The sequence below is a fragment of the Tachyglossus aculeatus genome, chromosome 13 (genome assembly GCF_015852505.1).
Source record: "Tachyglossus aculeatus isolate mTacAcu1 chromosome 13, mTacAcu1.pri, whole genome shotgun sequence".
Classification (NCBI taxonomy): Eukaryota; Metazoa; Chordata; class Mammalia; order Monotremata; family Tachyglossidae; genus Tachyglossus; species Tachyglossus aculeatus.
The window spans coordinates 14,871,538-14,896,271 of NC_052078.1; the positions used below are offsets into that span (position 1 = coordinate 14,871,538).

General features: G+C 37.8%; 1 protein-coding gene across 12 annotated transcripts in view; it reads left to right on the forward strand.

Moving 5' to 3' along the window:
• Positions 1 to 24,734, forward strand: part of PARD3 (par-3 family cell polarity regulator) — a 496,072-nt gene that overhangs the window by 353,644 nt on the left and 117,694 nt on the right. For 8 of the 12 annotated variants that reach the window (XM_038755497.1, XM_038755494.1, XM_038755496.1 and 5 more), the window contains 2 exons: positions 15,447 to 15,557; positions 23,492 to 23,746. In XM_038755497.1, the coding sequence (XP_038611425.1) occupies positions 15,447 to 15,557; positions 23,492 to 23,746 (366 nt within the window). The remainder of the gene's footprint in view (positions 1 to 15,446; positions 15,558 to 23,491; positions 23,747 to 24,734) is intronic. The other 4 variants (XM_038755500.1, XM_038755502.1, XM_038755503.1 and 1 more) reach the window with 1 other exon arrangement.

The following is a 24,734-nucleotide window of genomic DNA, read 5'->3' on the forward strand; positions in this document are numbered from 1 at the left end:
CTTTCCAGAGCTCCTGGAGTTGGAAAAATGGATTCACAGAAATCCAGGCAGGAGTCATCAAGAGACTCGGAAGGAATCCAGGCCAATCGGACCAGGAGTACAGTAGGCCTCTAGACAGATACTCCCAAAACATCCATCCATGTTGGTAACCAAAATAGTTTTCTTTTCCCAAGAGCTTAACAAGCCTATTTTTCTTGGCAGTGACATTCTACTCCTAAAGAAAGCATCCTGGATTTCAGCTTTTACCAAGGGACTTTTCCCAGTAGGCTCTCCTAAAATATAAGCAAACATTTTGGGTTCCTTTTCAATGTTTTTTTTTGCATCCTGTTCCAGTGTTGTTGTTCTTTTTATTTTCACAGTTTTTCCAGCCCTCAAACTCTTATCCTTTGCTCAACCAAAACACTACCGATCCCTGAGCATAAGAGTATAAAAAATACCATGTTGAGTCTGGCCAATGAACTGTTACTCTAGTGACAGTTGCAACTGAAGATGTTAATAAGAATGATGTCCCCCCAAACCCCTTTATGTCCCATCTTCATATTTGTGATTTTGCCTGCCATCCTCATCAGCCTGGACACCTCATCTCCGCACAGTTCCTTCACTTCCCTTACCCTGATTAACTGATTCTTCTGACATCGAGAATGCGCCACATGAACACTTTGCTGCTCTCCATCAGTCTTCAGGCCTTTTTCTGGAAAACACATTTTATGACAGATGGAAGGTTGGTGACTGAATGTTGCTATTCAGCTAGCCATTGGTTTTAGGCACCTTGTGAATGATCAAGCCATCATTATATGGTCCTACAGCTGGATCTCAAATGGTTTTTGCTTTTTGCTTCTAGAGGGCTCACTCCACCAATCACCACTAGCAATTTGACGATTCTAAATTCTTTGGATTTTCTGCTACGTGGATTTCATATTTTATTTCCGTGTATGTTTACGTTACTGAAAATCTAGAAAGATTTGCATTTACAATTTGAATAAATTTGTATGTGTATTTAGCTAATCACCACTGCCCATTGATGTGGATTTTCAATTAGTTGTATGTAGTGAGGGTATGTTTTCTGTGGAGAAAACATTCTTGGAATTTTCCAGAGCTTGGCTACAGCAACTTGCTAAACCTTACTTGAATGCAAAGTGGCCTCTTGGTACTTGATGTGTCTAAGTTACTTACACAGAACATTCAGAGTTGCTGTCCATCAGAGAGCTGACCTCCATCACCAGTGTAAAGAAGACTGTACTGCAGTAGACTTGATATGACTTGTCGGCACCATTCTTTCATTGGGCTCCGGTAAGTATATTTGCAAACTAGCAGTAAACAACCTGATGGGGAATAATATTTCAGTTCTTAATGATGAGATCCCATTAAACATTAACTTTTACTGCTCCTTTGCAAATTTGCTTGTGAACACTACAGATCTGGAGTCAGAAGATGCCGCTGCTTGTAAAGTAAAGCTTGCTAAAATGCATTCCCTTAAGAAGCGCTTCTTGCAGGAAGGCTTACTTCCTAACGCTGGGGTTGACGTTCCATGGTTCTTCTGTGTGATCACTTCATGAGGCAACCATGTCACTGTTTTCAAATGGCCAATTCCTGGTTATGCGCTACTATAAGCTGGGGTATTTCTGGTCTTGCCTACAAGCCCAATAAATTCACTGGTCTGCATGAAATTTTTTACCTCGTGTCCACCCATCTGAAGTGTAAATGCAAAGTCAAATACTACTTAAAAGCACTGAGCCAACTTGAGGTCCTTTTTTATGGAATTTGGTATGCACTTACTCTGTGCTGGGCACTATATTAAGGGCTGTGGTAGAGACAAGTTTATCAGGTTGGGAACAGAAGAGATAACTGAGGCACAGAGAAGTTAAGTGGCTTTCCCAAGGTCACAGAGCAGACAAGTAGTGTTTGATGCATATATACAATTTCATGTCACAGTTTTTTCAAATGCAAAAAAATTGCTCTAGAGGTGGCATTTTAATGTATGGCAAGTTCTCAGAGTCTATTTGTTTTGAAAAATCTAAGTAGGAATTAGAACACAGTCACATTAGCAACCTTCAGGCCAGGAGCAGATTGCCCACTGGGTTCTTGAGTTTTTAGGGCACCATTCAAAAATCCCCAAAGCTCCCTCTATCCCTTAGTAACCCCTACAGACTCTGAGCTGCACCAAAAATGTCTCCATTTTTAAGTTTTCATCTTGAAGCATGCTCACTGGGCAACACCCCCATATGCCTTGGACACTACCTCTCCCAAAATTCCCTGGACTGTTAATCTACTCTCTCTGTATTCATATTTCTGACCTCATTGCATCTTGATATCATAAAATTATGGATGCCCAGGTGGGAGATGTTCCTGAGCTTATGTGTTGTCCTAGGTCATTCTGGGTAGATTGAGGTTCTTGTGGTATTTCTCCAAGTGCTTCTTTATATGCCAAGCACTGTTCTAAGCACTGGGGTAGTTAAAAGATAATTGTGTTGATCACAGTTCTGGTCTTCTGAAGCGCTTAGTACAGTGCTCTGCACACAGTAAGCACTCAGTGAATATGATTGAATGAATGAATGAATGGTCCCACCGGGGCTCACAGCCTAAGTAAGAGGGAGAACAGGATCTTGATTTACTCTGGCTATTTAATAAAGTGGTTTTTTTCCCAACATCTTTATGGATGGATGAATCTGTTTTAGAACCCTCTTGCACAACATGTTACTAGTTGATTACAGTAGAGCAGGTGGTGTTATACTTGTTTTCTATTTCCTCTGATTCTTGCATACAGCATGCTTTTTGCTTTGGTATGCATTTTTAAATGGTCTGTCTATGGCTTCAGCTGCTCTCAACAGTCTTATTTAATCATGTGTTTCCACTTGTCCGCAAAACATGGATCATGTTTGACTTAAAGAAATAGCTAATTTTGTTTGTGATCATTTTTAAAGGCCATTTTTCTTGAGGTGTGGGTTAGGCTGTGGTTCTCTCTATTCTTGGGTAATCAAAATTGGGAACCTTGGCTACATATTACAGACTTCTCAAATTAAGCTTTTAGAAGACTTATTTGAAAACTGCATTAATGCTAATTCACCTGCAGCTTTCCCTTTTGTGGTTGTTAAAGGCAAGTATTATTAGCATATGCCCTCTACAGCGCATATAAGAGTTAATGTTTAAAATGTATGAGTTCTAGCTCTAAAATGTTTGAGATGTGGCCGTTATCATCCTTAAACCTCTTCCTTCTCCCAGAGTCTCCACTGACATCTTGAAAGGCTACCATTAGAAATACTATACTTTCTAATAGCTTACTTTCACCAATGTATTTGAAATGCATTTTGAGATCATCTCATTCTAGGGTTGTGCTGCTTGGTCTCTTTATTAGAATACAAGTTGATCATCTGGTAGAGTGGGATTTGATGAGTGTTTTGAGTGGTACACAAATTTTGTCATTTAAATTTTCAGCATTAAAGCAAGCTATAGCAAATAATGTTTTCCATTAGGACAGAAACTTGTCTAATTTGTTTGGCTGTTTAGACATATTCCAAATTGGAAAACTAATGAATTGTAAGAAGTGAAAATGTCTGCACATTTTAAAAGAAGTTTAATCATGCTTTTTCACCGTTTTCCTTGGGGGATTTTACCTTACGTAAACATTTTATGGTAAGGTCACAGTTGAATATGGCCCTCATCCATAAGGACCTTATTATCATGCCCTTTTTTGAGCCACTATTGAAGCTCATATACTATGTCCTGATTTCCTTTGACCCAGCTCTGTAGAAATTTTATTTTTCTTGTGATTTGGAATAAATACAAACTACTTAGGCAAAACTATAATTATTGGGTTCCCTTCTCAAAATGGCCCTTTTAGCAATATTATATCTCCTTAATGCCCTGACTTTGGCCCTAAAACTGCTCTGTAGTCTAAAGAATCAACCTGGAAAATCCAGAGTTTGAAGAAAGGTGTAAAAATTGTGACTGCAGAATAGCTGTGCTGATCATCTGTTTAAGAGGTGGCTTCCGGGTTCTAGCTCTTCATCAATCAATCAGTGGTATTTATTGAGCCTTTACTGTGTATGCTTGGGAAAGTTCAATGTAGTAGAGTTGGTAGACACCATTCTTGCCCACAAAGGGCTTACTCTTTACAGAGCGGAGACAACCATTTAAATAAATCACAGGTAGGAGAAATAGTAGAATATGAGAATGTGTACATAAGTGCTGTGGGGCTGGGATGAGTATTAAATTGCTTAAGGGAATACACAGCCAAGTACACAGGGATCCCAGAGGGGAAGCCGAGTAGGGGGAATGAAAGTTCAGTAGTATTGTTACTGTCATATGCTTAGGGAGCGTGAGAGTAAGTGCTTTTTTCATCCTCCTGCCCCTGTGAGTCAGAGACCAAAACAGCTCCTTCCTCAGAGGAGAAACATTTTGTGAGGAGGGAAATTTTAAAGAGAACTCCCCAGTGTCCAAGTTTCTGAAAATTAGCCCCGATAATCATTTTTCAGTTACTGCTTTTGAGTTCCAATCCTGAGTATTTGTTTTGAGAGAAACTGGGATATTTTTCTCTGTCCTTGGTGTTAAGGATGGGGATAGCTTCACACCAACATTCCTCACACACACCCCAGTCCCAACATAATGAGTGAACTGGAAATGGAGTCAGGTGGATATTCCTGATGAATGAGGCAGATGCCTCGGATTTGAGGAAAAGATTTTGGGGATATCTCCCTAAAATCTCCCTCAATGTCCCTGAATTCCAGAACAACAGGCACTGCTGGTTTTTGCCCTTTGCTCTGTGACTTTAAGATCTCACCCTCTCTAAACAAACTTAAAGCATGATGACCAAATTATCTGGCCCCTTTACTCACATTCACCATGCCCATAATGTGAAGGAAACTTGCCCTTACTCTTTCTCCTAGGGCCATTGGGGGATTCATACACTGTTTGGAAAGTATTTAGAGATCCTGAAGTTATCCTGCAGTTTTATTTCCATCTTGGAGTCAGATGATCCCATACTTTGTTGCAGTAAACTCTAAAAGCTTCATAAACAAGAGCAACAGTTTAAACTAACGGTGCGAAGGGGACGTCTGAGAAAGGAATCTAGTTACACTAGCATGCCATAAAGGGACATTTCCTTGTTTCCTGGTTGGCCTGTCTCATGAACTCATGTCTCTTGTCTCATGCTTCTACAAAAACCTTTTCCTTTACTTCTGGCCACAGTAGGGTCAGAGCTCGCATGAGGTTGCCACCTTTGACAATACTTAGATGAGTGTTCCAGGAGAACAAACAAAGCACGAGCAGGGTATTTAAAATGCTGAAGGATTTGAAGCCAGTTAAGACGGAAAAAGGACAGGTGGTATCTGTGAATGGCTTAGGTCCAAGACCCTGTGTTACTTTTTTTTTTTTTTTTACAGAGATTTGTTAATAAAAGAAAGAGGAAGAGGTCTATTTGGGACAGACCCTTGATTCTGCTACCACTACTCTGATTCTGTCCCATGCATAGGAATCTGAGTAGCCAGTTGGATTGCTCACTGCAGTTCTATCATAAACAGCATTACCTCTAGTACAATCAAAGTTCTAGGATGGTACAATAGTGGTTAATGCTGTTTATATTGAATCAGTGCTCCAGGGCACTGGAAATGGGATTTGATCATGCTCAATAATGAATCCCAGTATGTGACCTCTTGCCACCCTTGTCTTAGACAAAATTAAAATATGGGGAGATAAGCTCCATCAGTGCCAGAATTCAGGGCTCCAACTTTATCCAAGTGGTTAGGAAGATTGGATCATTTTCTCTTCACTCCTCACCTTTTTATCAAAATGGAGATTTACTTTCAAATCAGCCTGGAGGAGGAAAGGAAGCTTGTGCTTGTAATAGTTTGCTTGGTACGACCTTCTTTAGAACAGTTTGAGTAAGGGCCCTATGCCCAATCAATGTGACTTTGCACTTTTTTTCAAATGAAATAATACTGCCTACCATCTTAATTGGCTCTACAGAGAGGACACTCACTACGAAAAGGGTATCAACAAAAATTGTTTCCTGTAATTGACAGAAAAAATGCTGACTGACCTATTAACTTTAACAGATAATGAGATCTTTAGGGAAGTTTTAATGTTTGATAGGACCCAAAAGAAATGTTGGGAATTGATTATTTTGGCTTTGGGTTTTTTTTAACTCTTTCTGTGGTTCTCATCTTTATTCTTTAGTTCTTTTGCTTATTTTTTGTAAATCGAAAGGTTGCGTAGGACATTTGGGATAATTCTCCTTCCCTTACAAATGATTCTTGACTGGATGGACATCTCACTGCTCCTGTAATGGTAAGGCAATACTTAGTACAGTGCTTGTCACTTCGTAATCTCTAAAAAAGCACCATAAAGGAGGAAAAAAAAAACTTAAGCAGGAAAATGTCAGGGCAAAACCCCTACTATTTAACGTTTGGATAGGATTCCGAAGGGGGCAGGGAGAAGGAGAGACAGAGTCATTTCCTTTCACCATCTATCCTCCCAACTTTCCCATATTTGTTCAGAGGGAGAGAAGTTGGGTCACTGCAACATGGAAGTGACATGTTGATCATCGGAATTCTGTGTCCATTGATCTGTAGCATATCACCTTTAATATACTTAATATCACTAGAAAAAATAATTTAAGTTCTAATTTGCATTTTATTGAGAATGTATGACCCTCTGGAAACTTACCAGCCAACTGTGCAAAATGTCTTCTGTAATTTGCCCTCTAAGCATTAAAATCCTGCCGTCAACTCCGGAAGATCAATTTTAAAACAAAATTATTGGAACCATTCGTATTGTTAAAGTGTTTCTTCCTCCCCTTTCTAAGGGGAAAAGGTGTCCAGTAAAACTTTTGTGTCTCTGAAGTGCCAAGATAAATGGAGGTGTTTTTATGGCCTAGGCCTCATTAGCATTTCTTATAGGTCTGCCTTTGGCTAGTGCCATTTACTAGATTGTTCTACTACTCTAGGAAAACTAAAACCATGGTAACCAGATGTACTGTGATTATTTCCCCTGACCTGGCAAAGTGTTGCATTTCACAAAAGAAGCTTAATGGAAATGTTCAAATTGACCCCTCATCATTTGGACTGCTTAGAGCTCAATCAATCTCTCATTATTATCAGAGTTCTTCGAGCGAAGGCAACAGTGATACTATTTTTCATAATCACTCCTTGAGCCAAATGTAATTTGCAATTTGTAGTATTGTATTATGGAACAATATTGCATTAAAATGCACAGTGTAGGAATGGGGAGTGTCCTAGGTATGAAAGGTTAGAGAAGTAGCTGCAGCCTCTCAGAAGCATTTTAAGTGGGCCCTGCTGGCTTAAAAGGCACATAATCAAGTTTTAGCAATACTCGAATTGTTCAGCATATTAAAAGAAATCAGAATTATATGTTGTGTTTACTGTCTTCAACATCATATTTTTTATTTATAATTAAGTCAATCGAGTAAAAGAGAAATTCATATCTACTCTATATTTTGCATGCATTTGCATTTATATTTCAGGGTTATTGGGGTTAGTATGGTTTGATTATTACCTGTGTGAGCATGATCTGAATAAAATAAGACAGATCAACCTTTACCATAAAAAAACCCTGCTTGCATGGTAATTACTAATTGACCTTTTTAACAAATAGGAAGTTGATTTACCCAAGAAAAGCGTGTCATGCAGTATATGAACTAAGTAATGACTGAATAGATTGAATATAATAATTAAGACATGCATCTGCTAATCTTCTGTTAATGAATGAAGTAAAAATTCTGCTTCAGATTTTTTTTTATTTAGGCTGAGCAAATATATGCTTTTGAAATATGGAAATGGTACATATTATCTGATACCAAAACAATCACATATTTTGACTCCCAGACTTTCCACCCAAGAGTCAACAATGACCACATTAGTCTAAGGACAATTGAATCTCGGCTGGTAGTTTTTCTATTTACACATGTTTAGGAGCCTCATGTTCATATTCTTCCAGGACTTCTAAAGTATATCATTGTATTAAGTGTACTAAGCATTATAGGTGAGTCCTTGACTGGTTAAAACTAGTTGGGTAAAGGGGAAGTACACATAGGTCCATTAAATGGACCAAGCGAAAGGGATATACTGTCCTTTATGTGAATATTGCATATTAAACGGCTTTTCCAGCTTTAAGTAAGAGCTGTTTTTTAAAATCACTTTTCTGTTCTTGGATGCCAAGTGACACAGATTTAGTTTATTAAGTCTAATCAGGCTAGCGCTGATGAAAACTGTACAATCAAATAATGGTCCTTCAGTTCCTGCATTTACCTTTAAAGACATTCCCCGCTCAACTCAACTGACTTAAAAATGTATCCCCATTTCATAAAAAGCTATCAAATTGTCGGGTGCCCTTTGCTGAAGCTTACTTCTCATTGATGTTGATTGCCAAGCTGTTTATGCTTAAATAGGTGCTTCCTGCTTTTCCTAATCAGCCTCCTCTTGCCTGACTGCTTCAGTGATGCCGCAGATTTTCAACAGCTACCGAAATTGCTTCTTTGCCATGGGTGTGTTTTCTACAATGTCTCCTGTAGGACTTGTGGCATTTCTTAGGTGGATGAGGCAAGTTGCGCTTCCCTGCAGCCTTGAACCCTGATACTTATTTTAATGCCTTAAGTCTTTGTATTAGCTAACGTCCATCAGCTTTCTTGGGTGTTTGGCACCTGCAGATTCAATTGTAACTCTTTCAGTTTTCTCTTACAATAAAGCAGAGGGTGGGTTTTTTTGGTATTTTTTATGGTATTTGTTAAGTGCTTATGTGTCCTATCAGGTTGGACACAGTCCATGTCCCACATGAGGCTCACAGTCTTTATCCTTATTTTTCAGTTAAGGTACCTTTGGCACAGTGAAGTTAAGTGAATTACCCAAAGCCATACAGCAGACAGATGGCGGAACTAGGATTAGAACCCAGGTCCTTCTGATTCCCAGGTCTGTGCTCTTTCCACAGGCCACACTGCTTCTCTAACTTTCCCAACCATAACTGTTCAGACAGATACTTCACAAGCTTCTGTTTGGACAGAGATACGCCAGTAATTAGCAACGAGAAGTTAGGAAATACTGAAAGACGTTGTGGCACTTCATTGAGGATTTCTGTAGAAAAATCACAGTTAAAAAAAAATTCTACTTTTTAAAGCATGGGAGATCATTTAAGATAATTGGTTCAGAATATTCCACTCCTCTATTTTTAATTATGGCAGATTTTCAAGCCTCTTCTATCTCACGCAGGATATCTTAATATGGCACTGGCGAAAAACCCTTTCACTACACCACCAATTATATTTTGATTTTATTTATACCATTTTGCTGCGTGTTTTGTCATTCTGCATAATTTTTTTAAGTTCTCTAATTTTAGTTACAAGGAAAATCTTATGTTCAAAATGCTAAAATGTTCCAGTAAAAATTTGAATAGACATTGATGTTGCAGAAGAGCCTGTTTCTGGTGTTAAGGCTGAAATTACAGTACAGTGGCATCATATACAGATGTTTCTAATGGAAGTTCTTTTTAAATAAGACCCTAATACCGTGGGACTTTTGTCAATCAATTTTTGCTTTTCTCCATTAATCAACTAATGCCTGATTCTTCCGTAGCTCTTTGTTTTAATGAAAATGTGTGGCAAAGTTAGCAAACAGTAATGACCTCATCAGTAACACATTCATAGTGAAACCCATTTAGCAGATTGCAATAAGATTGTTATAGTAGTATTAAGAAATTGCTGTGTCCTTTATGAAGCAAGCCATGTGGGAGACAAGCTATGCACTCCAATTACTATCTCCTTTATTGTGAACATAAAAGCACAAACTCATTTGGTGCATTGTCGGGAGGGCGGGAAAGTATTTTGTGGAAATGGGAGTATACTCTGGTATTTTTACTCTTTCTTCACACCTACATTTCTGGAAATTCTCTTCTCTCCACCTTGTGTAGAACAGCTCCATGTAGATCTTAGACTCAGGGACACTGGGTTTATCTCGTTCACATCCTGTTCTAAACCGTAAAGAACAGATGGGTGTCTATTGCTGTAGAATGTTCTCCAGTGATAATAATAATAATAATAATGACATTTATTAAGTGCTTACTATGTGCAAAGCACTGTTCTAAGCGCTGGGGAGGTTACAAGGTGATCAGGTTGTCCCACGGGGGGCTCACAGTCTTAATCCCCATTTTACAGATGAGGTAACTGAGGCACAGAAAAGTTAAGTGACTTGCCCAAAGTCACACAGCTGACAATTGGCAGAGCTGGTATTTGAACCCATGACCTCTGACTCCAAAACCCGTGCTCTTTCCACTGAGCCAAGCTGCTTAGAGGCACTGTACCTCATAAGTTTGGGACTCAATGACAAACCTTCAATAAGAAGTCAAAGTTCCTTGTAAATGAAGTCTTGAAAGCAAGACTGTAAGCTCCTTGAGAGCAGGGATCATGTCTACCAACTGTATCTTTCTTTCCCAAGAGTTTAGTACTGTGCTCTGCACAAAGTAAGCACTCAGTAAATGCCATTGAGCGATTGAGTGCTGAGGGTAGGAGAAAAGAGAGGATTGAGGTGTGAAAATTCTTCTATTTGCTCCCATGATTCTTGTAACTGACTGGTAGACTAAGGTGAGGTGCTCAGCTTCATAAGACTCCTCTCAGAGGCAGATGTGCCACAGTGGTCCAGATTGAACCACATGGCACAAACTTACTGGAATTTTCCCAGGATTCTTGCAGACTAGTTGTCTGTCCCCTATTCAATAGTCCCTTCTGGTTTTTTATCATCCGTGACAGTGAAGAGTGTCTTCATTCTATCCAATCAAGCATCTCTCCTGCTTTAATGTTGGTCATCTGTTTGGTGCTTAGTGAACACAGAGAGTAATAGTTGGCATCGTCCCATTTAACTTATACTTGAAGACCATTATTATCTTTATGTTTTTAAGATGAACCGCCCCAATTCCTTTTCTGAAGCAATTTTTCTGCCCTTTGATAATTTTTGTCCTCTATTTTATTTTATTTTATTTTTATTTTATTTTATTTTGTTAGTATGTTTGGTTTTGTTCTCTGTCTCCCCCTTTTAGACTGGGAGCCCACTGTTGGGTAGGGACTGTCTCTATATGTTGCCAACTTGTACTTCCCAAGCGCTTAGTACAGTGCTCTGCACACAGTTAAGCGCTCAATAGATTGATGATGATGATGATGAAGACCTTCTCTAGATCTTTTGTATACTTTGTAAAATGTAATGACCAAAACTGGGCTCTTTACTCCAAGAAGAGTCTGGCCACTGCAGGGATTAGCTGGAGAATTACTTCCTGACTCTTTTTTGTCAAAATCCTTTTGCTACCTTCTGGGACCATGCTGACTTATTTAATAAAGCACTACTATACTGAGGTCTTTTTTCTGTTGATCTTGTGCCTATCCAGTTTATCCTGTCCTCTGCACACAGTAAGCGCTCAATAAATACAATTGAATGAATGAGCGAATACTTGTTTTTAGTCCAAAAATTTGCAGTTCTGCATTTGTCCCCCCTGGATTTTATCCAGTTTCTGTAGGATCATTCCTCCTAATTTTTCTAGGTCATTTTAAATTTTGCAGTTTTTCGAAGTGTTGATGACCATGTCCTTTTTGAGCAGGCTCTCAGTTCCTTCTCCTAAATCATCACTACAAATGTTGAATAGAAGAAGCCTTGCTATCTGACCCTGAGGAGCACAACTTAATATGTTTTCATAACCTTCTCCCCACCCCCTACCACAGGATGATGTTAAACCTTTTCACAGTTATCTGTCACCCTCTTCCTATTCCCATCTTCTGGTTTGTGTTCCAGAGAAGCAGCGTGGCTCAATGGAAAGAGCCCGGGCTTTGGAGTCAGAGGTCATGGGTTCAAATCCCAGCTCTGCCAACTGTCAGCTGTGTGACTTTGGGCAAGTCACTTAACTTCTCTGGGCCTCAGTTATCTCATCTGTAAAATGGGGACTAAGACTGTGAGCCCCCCATGGGACAACCCAATCACCTTGTAACCTCCCCAGCGCTTAGAACAGTGCTTTGCACATAATAAGCGCTTAACAAATACCATTATTATTATTATTATTATTATTTGTGTGTGGTGTGAGTGTGGGAAGGGCAATTTCCCTGGATTTAAACTTTTCTTGAACAAAGTAAGGAGTGTTTTTTGCCTAACTTTTTTTAATGGTAAATCCCGGCTCTGCCGACTGTCAGCTGTGTGGCTTTGGACAAGTCACTTAACTTCTCTCTCGGCCTCAATTCCCTCATCTGTAAATGGGGATTAAAACTGGGAGGCCCCTGTGGGACAACCTGATTACCTTGTAACCTCCCCAGTGCTTAGAACAGTGCTTTGCACATAGTAAGCGCTTAATAAATGCCATTATTATTATTACTATGTACCAGACACTGAACTAAGCACTGCAGCCGCTTGCACTCTTAGTTCCCATTTTGCAGATGAAGTAACTGAGACACAGAGAAGTTTAGTTACTTGACCAAGGTTACAGAGCAGACAAGTGGCAGAGTCAGGGTTGGAAGCTAGGTCCCGTGATTCCCAAGTCAATGCTCTTTTCACTAGAACATGCTATTTCTTTCTAGTAGATCGGCCATAAATCGATGTTGTTATAATTAAATTGGGAAACTACAAAAATAAGAATGTGCCACAGTATTTCTGCTATTGTGTCACCTCACGAGTGTGGAGCTCAAGGTTAAAATCTGATGGCGTCTGATCACAAATTGTAAACTCTCACACTAGATTGTAAACTCCCTCTAGATTGTAAGCTCATTGTGGGCAGGGAATGTGTCTGTTGTACTCTCTCAAGTGCTTAGTACAGTGCTTTGCACACAGTAAGTTCAGTAAATATGATTGAATGGATGAATGAGTAAACTCCTTGAGGATAGAGATCATGTTTGTCTACACTGTTGAACTCTTACAAGTGCTTGGTGCAGTGCTGTGCACATAGTAAGCACTCTCAATAAATATCATTGAGTGATTGATTGGAAACGCCTATCTTTGTTAGTAACAGGTAACAGCATGGCTATGCTGTAAATTGAGCCCCATCTCTGTCCCCTGGAAAGGTGACCTGACTGAATGGGAATATCTTCCAGTAGATAATACAAGAAACATAATTGATCTCTTGAAAATTTTAAGTGTCTTGACATTAAGTGATTGTTTCCTTATGCTGAGTAGCCATTATAACTGGGAATCTGACTTAGAGAGTTCACATTTATCTGAAATTTCCTCTGACCCCTGTTGGAGGAGGAGAATTAAGAAGCTATAAATTAATATGAACTCAGGTGTATCATGGCAATTAAAGGAAATGATGTTACAGCTGCTCACACTATGTTTGTGTTTCAATTGTGAAATAACCTGCTGTTCCCCTAAGCCTTATTTTAAAGAAAACAAAAGATTTATTCATCTAAATAGCATGCTAACTTACACCTATTTAAAAATACTTTAGCCTTTCATTTTTGAAAGGTAGATTCAAATGGAGTGGGTATAGGCATAATGGCTGATGATGGTGGGGCTATGTAAAAGGATCCTTAATTATATTGTCTTAGCATAGAAAGAGCATGGGCCTGGGTTCTAATCCTGACTGCCAATTGCCTGCTGTGTGACCTTGGGCAAGTCACTTAACTTCTCTGTGCCTTAGTTTTCTTATCTGTAAAATGGGGATTAAATTCCTGTTCTCCCTCCTACTCAGATGTGACTCTCTGTGGGACAGGGACTGTGTCCAGTCTAATTGTCTTATATCTTCCCCAGTGCTTAGAATAGTGCTTGACACATAGTTGATGCTTAACAAATGCCACAATCATTATCTGGTGAACTCTAGTAAGTCTCTATAGTCCATCATGTTTCAAATTCAAATTTGCCAAATAATTCCACATTGCCTGTTTAACATTAGCCTTATGGTGGAAGCCTAGCAGAAAATATTCCCTTTTAGAGTAATGAATCAAGTATTTCATAGTAAAACGAATATTTTTGGTACACAAGTTGATAGTGGCATTTTGTAACTAATTCTAGATTGCTATAAATATTGGGAAAATCTCAGTAAGAACACTATTCTTGCTATGAATTAATTGGATAATGAAATAAAGTGTAGTGTTCGGGGTCTGATATCTTCAAAAGAATATTTGTAAACTGAAAGAATGCAAATGCTAAATCATTGCTTCTTTCAGAAATAGACCTTTAGTCATTTTAACAGTAGCTTTGTTATTATTTCCATGCTTATTTAGTGATTTTCTGCACTTCTATTTTCATTCTTACTAATTTATGTAGTCAATTGAGAAAATGTTTCATGCAGCACAGTAAATCAGTTCATGTAAGGGCAAGGTTATATGCTACCATTAGAATTTCTGATTGTTGAAGAACTTTATTTTCAGTTGCTCTCACTATTCACCCCTTTCCTTGGTTCATCTTTTTTTTGGGTGGGGGGGCATAGTGATTCATGGACCATATAGTCTCTTAAGGCATGGATAAGTTCAGAACTATGTTTCCCAACTAAAATGCATGTAAGACCTGGAGTATTTACTTATTATCTTATTCAACGGTTGACCATAAACATATATCTAAATAAATGCTGCTTTGTGGCAGTTCTATCTGAAACTGCATGACCCAAATCAATATTAAAGAGTCTGAATAATGGCCATACTGATTAGTGTGATGTAAGGCTTAATGTAAAGGAACTATGACATGGAAACAATAATAATTTGATGCAAAAATACCAAATGTTTAATGTTTTAAAGAGCTTTGAGTTTGGATTCTCCCATCTGACGAACACAGGGCAGTTTTTGAGCAGTGCATATCCCATTGTGGCCTTTTAGAAGCCTTTAGGGTTTTTTTGTTGTGTTTTTCATACGTGAGTTTCTAAGTGGCGTTTGCCACAGTTAAAAATCTTTTCATTGGACCTAGGAGAGCATTCTGCCTTGAAGCTTTCAATTTAATAGGCACGGAGTGATATAGCAATGTAAATTATTCTTGGTCCTTTAAACCTCACACAAACATTGTCTTGTTTGTCAGCTTTTGAATTATAATGAATGTGTCCAATAAATCTGACTGTGGAATAAAGAAGAATGGCTGCTTTTGGAAAGATTATTAGATAGATGTGGATTATCTTCTGCAGTTCATGAAGAGAGGAAACCATTGCAAAATGTAAAATTTCATCATTTAGTTCACATCTTCTCATAGCTGTTCAGTAATTTTCTGTCAGTTTTCTAAATTGGTCAGTAGTGTCCATAAACTATGTAACCCCAGAGTTTTAGCCTACCATAAAAGATAACTAGAAATAGTGCTCCATGAGAAGTTTTGCATTTTACAGGATGAGAGAAAGAATTAGATTGAGTAATTTATTATGAAATAAAGAAGCTGCGGGCGACCTGGACCTTTGTTCTTCCATTTGTATAAAGCTCACCTATAGGGAAGATATTTTAATCTCAGAAGAACGAAAACTCACTTTGGTTCAATTGACCAGTTAGAATTTTTTGTTATTAACAGGTTTGGCAAACATCGAAAAGATGACAAGATTGAGAAAACGGGTAAAATAAAAGTACAGGAAGCCCTTACTTCAGAAGAGGAGAGAATACGAATGAAGCAAGAACAGGAGAGGTAGATTTCAGTATTTGATTAAACCTGTTTAGCTCAAGGTTCCTTTTTCTTCTTTTTCCAGCAAGAGATCTGCATTCAACTGCATTTTATTTTTTCTCTGTCAAATAATCAAACACTGATGTTTGGTGAACAAATGTAATGAAGTGGGTGAGAAAACTGATCTGACATACCATAGATAGTTTATGGGACCATATTCGGTTCCTTTCACTTAGTTTAACTGCTGTTGGGGCGATTGAGGGCTCTATAATTGCTTTTATCATTCTTTGGCGTTATAAGTCTTGATTTAAAATTGAAACAGTTTATTTTCATTTTGCTTACAGCAGAATAGGTATTAATTTCACTGGTTCTGTCTGAGGAGAAAACAGAACTTAAATTTCATTCTTGCAAACAAAACTGGAATTGGAACTTCATCTTCGTAATTCCCTAGCCTAATAGCCGGTGGATTTGTTACTCAGCCGTTTGCAAGTTTAAAATTGTGGAATTAAATCACAATAATGCTGGGTAGATGTTAATTGATTATTAAAAAAAAGAACCAATGTGATTGAAGAAATTTCTGGCCTGTCAACCTTCTAGGCTGAGAAGACATGGCTCACTGGGGTGGGCGAGGCAGGGGGAATGAAGGGAAGAGCTACTCCCTGCCTCCTCCTCCTCACCCCTGCGTTCACTCCTTGATTAAGTTCCCCTGAGCCTCCTTCCCCATAGCGCTCTCCCTTGAATTCAGCCTTCTCTCTTTTTCCTCTCACCTCCTTTAGATTGACATCTTTCTGGCAGCCATTCAAGGTTGTTTGTTGAAGAATACCCCCAAAGAGTGATTACCTGAAAATCTCTCAGTACTTGAGATTTTTCATTTGAGCAAAGTAGAGGACTGCACATTTGATTATGTGTTTCCACCAGCAAAGATTTTGTTTCAGATGTCCAGAATGGCAAGAATTAAATGTTAACACTTACCTTTCAAAGAAAAAGATATACCTCTTTCTGGTGTAACCTTACTCCACCATCACAATATATCTAAGAGGGATAGAAAATGGTGAGCCCCAGTCAAGGGATAAGAGGCTTGTTTAGGGTACATAAAAAAGCACGTGACAAAGACGAATCCTCAAGATTTTCTGGCTGTCACCTAATGGCAGTATTTCTATATTCAATTTTTGCTCAGCTTTCAAAAGTTGCTTTCATTCATGCTGGGTTTCAGGTGTCATAAACAGCATAATTTTCAAGGATAAAACTGTGTTCTTTAGTCCAGATGAGCAAAGCTGCAAAGATCAAATAATAAAATAAAATTTGTCCTATTTCATGCATGAGCAAAGTGAAAGGTAACAGAGATTAAGTGACTTTACTGATATAATCCAATGAGTCAGTAAAATATGTGGCACTCCAATTAATGATTTCAGAGGATCCACTGACTTCACAGGAATTTTTTCATCCCTCAGCCTACCCACACAGGAAGTTGCTCTGAGGAAGAGGAGAACTCTGTGGCATCATTTTTTACTTCCTCCACTATTAGACACTTATCTAATTTGTGGGCATACAGTATTCATTCTGTATTGATACATTGGCATCCATTGTCCCAAATGAAAAGCAGTTACCCATGAGGAAATTGGATTTTTAATAGAAAACATAATTTTTATTCTGTAATTGCTTGGCTGTAATTCATCAGGGTAATCTGAAGAATACAAAGAGGGCATAGTCACGTGGTGTACAGTATTCACTTCTTTTGCAGTTTAAATGCTAATTAGAACTACTTTGTGTATGTTCCTAAAATAATTTAGTTATCTTGTCTTGCACATTTTATCTATAATTCAAACAATTTAGGAATTATTTTTTAACATAAATAAATGTTTTATGTGAAACAATGATTTTACATAATTGTTCCCTCTTAATTTATCAGTGGCAAAATTCAGTTCAACTTCATTTTGCTTGAAAGCTTGAATCTGTACCTCCAGTGATGAAATACTTCTGGGAACTAGGTTGGTCATAATGATTTTACTATGTATGAGAGGCTCCGAAAGAAATCCTTTGGGGCCGGAGAACAAGTGAATGGTCCATTAAAAAATCAATTAGGCCCAGAAATTTTTAGAGCATTAGCATACTTAGACTTTGTATTTTAATAGTAGCTTTCTTACATGATTATTTTGTTAAATCTTGGGCAGTGTGTTTTTTGCACTCAAAAGCAGAACCAATTGAATATATTTATGTCTGCTATTTCTTAAATGAGACAATAGGCCTTATAGTGGCATTTATTATTTATTAACTTCTTGCTTATAGATTGTCTGTCTTGTTTCAGTTTAATGCTGATGTTTCTTATCCAGCCATTACATTGTGTGACAGGAACTGAACTCTGCCTATAAATTGTTTTTCTGGGAGACTATATACAGGGATAGTATTCTATTCTTATTTAGTACAGATTAGTGGGAAAGTTTCCTCTTTGTCAAAGCACTAGTATAGCTCCCAGAAACTCTATATTCCTGTTTTGGATAACTATCCATTTGGTCCTGGGACTGCTTCCACATACTCCTACTAGGTCCCAGGCTAGAAACAGACGGACATGTGTGTGGATTATCTTCTGGTAGCCAGAAATTGAGGCAATGGAGAACATTGATGGCAATTGCCCTTCATTCTTGAAGTCCAGTTTTGTGTGTTTTGTATTGGTTGGTGTATGTGTTTGCTTGCCAATCTGTCTGTATTTTTGTGGACTGCAGTTATTAGTGTCAAGAAATGGGTTTGGAATGTAAATCTGTTTTGGCTTTGTTTTAATCCTGTTTGAATTTTAATGCTAATAAGTAAACTGTAGAAATATCTGGTCAGAACGATAGAGACTTGACAAAAAAAACCCCAAAACCTCTCAGCCTTTCTGATTCCTCATCTTGGTCAGGATTGGGATAATGCATAACTGGTAATGTTTTCCATATTATTCAGTGACAGGAAATTCTGAATGGTATTCCTTAGATATTTGTATGTAGCACTCTAAAAGAGATTTTTAATTATTTTTGTTGTTTTAATATAACATCCCTCTGGCATTTTCTCCATGAATACAGTTTTTTAAATTAACATAATCTAGTTCCTATTTTGTGTATGTTTTTTTAAGTGTCATGGCTGTTTCCATAAATGATATTTCACAGACATTGAAGGAGATACTTTGATAGCAAGTCAGTAATTAAAATATCCCCTTGGTATTCATTCCCCAAGAAGTCAGTCATTCAGTAGTGAAGTTACTTGTCTCATATCTTTCCTGAGGGTTTGAAGACTGATACTTCATAGTGATAATAAACTTCTCTTCATCTTATTCTGGAACCGTTAGAACTAAAAGCCATTTGTTGTAAAAGCAAAATCCTAATGAATAGAAATGTTTCAAGAACAAAAGTCTTGTGTTTTCTCTTCATCATACATCATCCATTTTAATTAGAGGAAAGACTGGTGAACACTGTGACAAGAGTCTGGAATTAAAATCATTAATTGATGTCAAGTGAAGATAGACTGCTAGCATGAATTTAATGACAGCAGGAAAGATATTAACCATATTACTTTATTTAGGGTATTGTATTAATTTTGGGGTTCTTTTCTACATAAACTCAAATCAAGTTTACCATTTTAATAGAATGGGTTGAAAAATTTATGAAGGAAATTTAAAAGAAATGTGTTTACTCCCTGGTGATTAAACTGAAATGATGAATTCTTTTATTATTGGCTAAAACTTCTAGACTCAAAATTTAAGCTCACTTTTCAGATCACTTCCAAATGCAAAGACTGAATTATGCCATTTCTCACCAGTTAGTGTCTGAGATTCCTGACTGTAATACAGGCCCTTTCCATAGAAGAAGAAAGGTACTGAAGTGGTTTTATATATATATAAAAATATATGTATTTCTCCTGATTCATTTGGAGAAACCAGCTCTTTCAGTTATCAAAATTTGAATTAGTAAGAACTGGTGTTCAATACATAACAACTCCCTTACTTGTTAAAAGAATGATAGACTTCAGCATCCCAGAGATAGTTTGTGACCTCAGGGGTCATAATAAAAGAAAATAGGGAGTGTCATCTTGCAGGGCTGGCCATCTGGAACCATTAAAGTATCAGCTGGTGTAAGGTTTGAACAGCAGGGTACTCTTTTGATATCTTCGGAAAGTTCCCGTTGGAGACCATAATATTTTTATTAGGAAACCCCAAACTTTTTTCCCTTGAGCAAAATATTTTCCTAAAGCAACTTTCTTGTACATGCATAATATAGCATTTTGTTTTTGTTTTTGTTGAGTCAGTTGAGCTAGGTTTGAAGGCATTTTTATACTGAAGTTTCAAAAGATACATTTCTAATTGTAGCTTATATAATTATCTTTTGATCCATATAAATATAAATTTATACAACTTAAATGCTTTCATTACTTTTTCCTGTTGAGATTATGAAAGAACAAGTGTCTTATTAATTCAATCATACTTTCCTGATCATTTTTAAAATGGGCCCCATTTGTTCTAATTTCAGTGATTCTGGTGAGTATTACTTTAGCCCTTTCCCAAGAGAAATCCTACTGCTATGTCTTCATTTGTACCACACTTTTTTCATAGTCTAATGTTTTTATTGCAAGCATGAGCCACAGTGGGGAAACAGACAGATTTTGTAACTTTTGGCATACCTATATATGTACTATTAAAAGCACTAAAATGTATCAATTCCCCTCATATTATGGGTGCAAGGAGGCAACACAGCAATTATGAGGAAGCACGAGATGTATGATTGTTTATTGGATTTTATGTAGTTGTGAGTAACAGTAATGGACAAACTTTTGGTAAATGAGGGCATTTCTTTATAAGTATTTGTTGCCAGTCCATTGTTCCATCTATTGAAGAATTTCTTGGAGATAATGTTTTCAATGCTTATGCCTGTTGTGAAATGGGAGTGATCCAGTGAGCTTTATTCAAAAATGTTCAAGAATGTAATATTGGTGAGTGTGTGAAAGCAAGAATAGAAATATATTTTTTTATCCTTAGTAGAACATTTGTTGAGGATACCTTTTATTGTCTCCCTCTCACATTCATTCATTCATTCAGATGTATTTATTGAGGGCTTAATGTGTGCAGAACTGTATTAAGCGCTTGGGAAGTACAAGTCAGCAACATCTAGAGACGGTCCCTACCCAACAGTGGGCTCACAGTCTAGAAGGGGGAGACAGACAACAAAACGAAACATGTGGACAGGTATCAAGTCATCAGAATAAACAGAAGTAAAGCTAGATGCACGTCATTAACAAAATAAATAGAATACTAAATGTGTACTAGTAAAATAGAGTAATAAATCTGTACAAACATACATACAGGTGCTGTGGGGAGGAGAAGGAGGTAGGGCAGGGGGACGGAGAGGGGGAAAGGAAAAAGGGGGCTCAGTCTGGGAAGGCCTCCTGGAGGAGGTGAGCTCTCAGTGGAGATTTGAAGGGAGGAAGAGAGCTAGCTTGGCGGCTTTGTGGAGGGAAGGCATTCCAGGCCAGGGGGAGGACGTGGGCCTGGGGTCGACGGCGGGACAGGCGAGAACGAGGCACAGTGAGGAGGTTAGTGGCAGAGGAGCGGAGGGTGCAGGCTGTGCTGTAGAAGGAGAGAAGGGAGGTGAGATAGGAGGGGCGAGGTGATGGAGAGCATTGAAGCCTAGAGTGAGGGGTTTTTGCTTAACACATAGGTTGACTGGTAGCCACTGGAGATTTTCTTATTAAAGCCCTTGATGTTTGCTTCTGAATAAGTTCCATTATCATTAAGTATCCTGAGATACTTTCAATGCTTTGAACTGAGGCTAATAGAAACTGTAGTTTCTACCATATAATAATAATAATGATAGTATTTGTTAAGCACTTACTATGTGACAAACACTGTTCTAAGCGCTGGGAGAGATACAAGGTAATCAGGTTGTCCCACGTGGGGCTCACAGTCTCAATCCCCATTTTACAGGTGAGGGAACGGAGGCACAGAGAAGTTAAGTGACTTGCCCAAAGTCACACAGCTGACAAGTGGCAGAACCAGGATTAGAACCCATGACCTCCGACTCCCAATCCTGTGCTCTTTCCACTGAGCCACGCTGTAGCTAATCAAGTTCTTCGACTTAAAACAAACATTTCCTGCTTTCCAAATACAGAATTTGGGACCTCACTCTGATGGGAATGCCCTTCCAGATAAGAAACTGGAACATTAGAATCACACTGAAATACTGATGTAGTCAGTGGGCAATTTTTTGCCTAATCACCAGCAGTGCAGTAGTTAAGTGGGCTGTCAGATAAGTGGGGATAATTAGGCTTCAAATTAACACCCCATTGAGGTGAATGGTAGAGTTCATGTTTCACTTTATGCTGTTCTTTCTATCTGACTGTAGAATCAGAAAGACAGCCCAATGTAAAGTCTTACAATTACCACTTTGCAAGTGTGAGTTATTTTTAGCCTCGAAAATTAGCACCTTGTGGCACAGATCTAAGTATCGCTCAACTTTCTGGACTTCTTTCTGCTGCAATCACAACACTCAATAAGCAATAATCAAATCTCACAACTTCCTTCATTGTGTTCATTGGATGGTATAAACTCCGTCTACTAATGAGCACATCAAGATTGGCAGCCCTGTCTTTCTTTAGCGTTCCTCCTAGAAAACCAGGAGATTTTCTAAGTTCATTCCTTGTTTCCCGAATGAAATGACTAAATAGTTGTTCTCACATTTTGACAGCAGTAAAACAAAGGGATAGGACAAACCAATCCTCTCCCAGTGTAGTATAGAATAATTGGAAACTGGAAAAAATGAATTATGAATTTTATTTTTCAGAGTTCTCCGATACCCATAAAATGTTATGGGATTTTTGCCTCATGTGATCCTAATACTTTAATCAGTAAATCATTAGTGAGAGTTAAAGGACAAATTGAGATTGAAACTGGTGGTAATTTTTATATTTAACACAGCATAAAGGACATATGTGATTTTATTGAGTCACACAGTCTTCATATTATCATTTCTAAAAGCTTTTAAAATTCTAGGCATATTATTTAAATTTTCAAAATGCCTTTAGAAAATTATATTTAAATACTTTCATGATTCTTTTCGATTTGACAGATTCAGGTATTCATTAATTCATTTCTGTTGAGCACTTACTGTGTGAAGAGCACTGTACTAGGCACTCGGGAAGTACAAATGGCCAATGTAACAGCATAACGTAACATAACAGATATGCTGTTTCCTGAATAGGATTTTATACCAAAGTAATGCGTTAAATGTCACTGTATGGATTTTAGACAAGTCTGATTGTTTATGATTTGTTTTCCTTTCCTGGAATTCAGATAATGTAAGATTTTCTTTTTTTGCATTTCGTAGATAAATGACTTTACTGACCTTTACCCCATGATTTCCAAATTCCTTAAGCATTGCTTTAAAATCAAGAACATGGTGCAGAATTCAACTGAGATTTTTGCCATAAATTAAGACTTTATGATGTAGACTGTGGTTTGAGCTATATTATGAGAGCTATTCATGGCTAGTTTATCATGGTTAGCATACCTCAAAACAATGTTGAACCGTACTCTAATCTCCATTGTAACACTTGTAATAATTCCTGGCCTTTCCAAAATCACCAGTGAAGTCAAGAGTGGATGCATGCTGGAGAAGACCTGTATTTGGTGATGTTGGGTCTGATTCATTGGTAATAGTTGTACCCTGGAGGTTGAAAACATAGTCATTCGTGATTCATTACCAAGGGGAAAAAAAGATGTTTGACATGTCCATTATTGAATTATTCATGAGGAACTTGGACATTATCATCACTACCCGAAATATATTCAAGGAGATTTTGAAGATGAAAACATGGATTTTATAAAGAATTTTTGAGAAGTAGATAGGTGAGACAAGTTGCTCTGGAAAAAGAGTTATTCACTGGATGTTCACATGAGAGGACAGTTTTAAAATGTAAACTCTGTTGTAATTTTACAGAATTCAAGCCAAAACACGAGAATTTCGAGAGAGACAAGCTCGAGAACGTGACTATGCCGAAATTCAAGATTTTAATCGGACTTTTGGCTGTGAAGATGATTCAATGTATGCTGGGATTCCTTCATATGACCCTACAAATAGTGGGACAGCAACTCTAAATACTCGGCCCCAAAGTCCTCGAGAAGGCCACACCATGGAAGCTTTGTATGCACAAGTAAAGAAGCCCCGGAATTCCAAGTCTTCACCTTTAGACAGGTAGGCACCGGTCCCCAATCAATAATCAGCTGCAAAATTCAGTTCCATAGAGTTTTTGCCAAGGGAGTTGATTGTTCATCAATTGTTAAAGCCATAACTGCATTTTATTAATGGCTTTTAAAAAGCCTCGGCTTAGAAAAATATTGAGTTCACACAAATCAAGTCATAATGGAAAGAGCAGCACATGTTTTGATGGTTTTTCTAATGATTCAAACATATATCTTCTTAAAATGGCTTTAGACCTCATATGCAACCTTTAGTTTATAACTCAAAAGCCCAACTTGAATTAATCAGGCTCTACATAAGAGGTATTTCATCTAGGGCTGAGTCACAAAGCATTTTGAATTTTAATTAGAGTAATTACTCAAAAACAGGAAATTTTATGACTTCAACTCCAATGTATGTATATTTTTACAAACATTGGGAAGGAACTAGTAAATGAGAGGGTAACTTATTTCAAAAATTAACCAACAACACAGTGATCTGTGATGTGTTTAGTGTCAGAGTGACTGCAAGTACAGTATATTTATTTTAAAATTCTAAGTGACCAACTTTTCAAAGAGCACCCATTTGTGTATCCAGAAACCAGTTACAATCCAAGGCCTTTTTATTTCTTGTCTCCCAAGTGATGAATGCAATTGTTATTGTTCTGTAGAGTCATTACTTAGTTTGCAACAGTAGCTTCACTTGTGAGATGGTCTTTGAACTTTAAAATTGGGGTTGCTACTTAAAGTTATCGGATCGCAAAGTCCCAAATTCCTGTTTCAAGATAGAGCACTGTTTGGTCACAATGGAATGAGACACATATTACCTGTAATTTAGTTATTTGCTTACTGCTGTTGAAAACTTCTACAGGTAACCCTCAGCCAGACCTGGAGGAAACCATTCTAAATAAAATCTCTTCTGTCTAGAAGAGCTAAGTCCAGAAGTGTAATATACTTTCAAAAATCAAAAGCTGGTGGCATTTCAGATTCTCCATTGCCTTCAT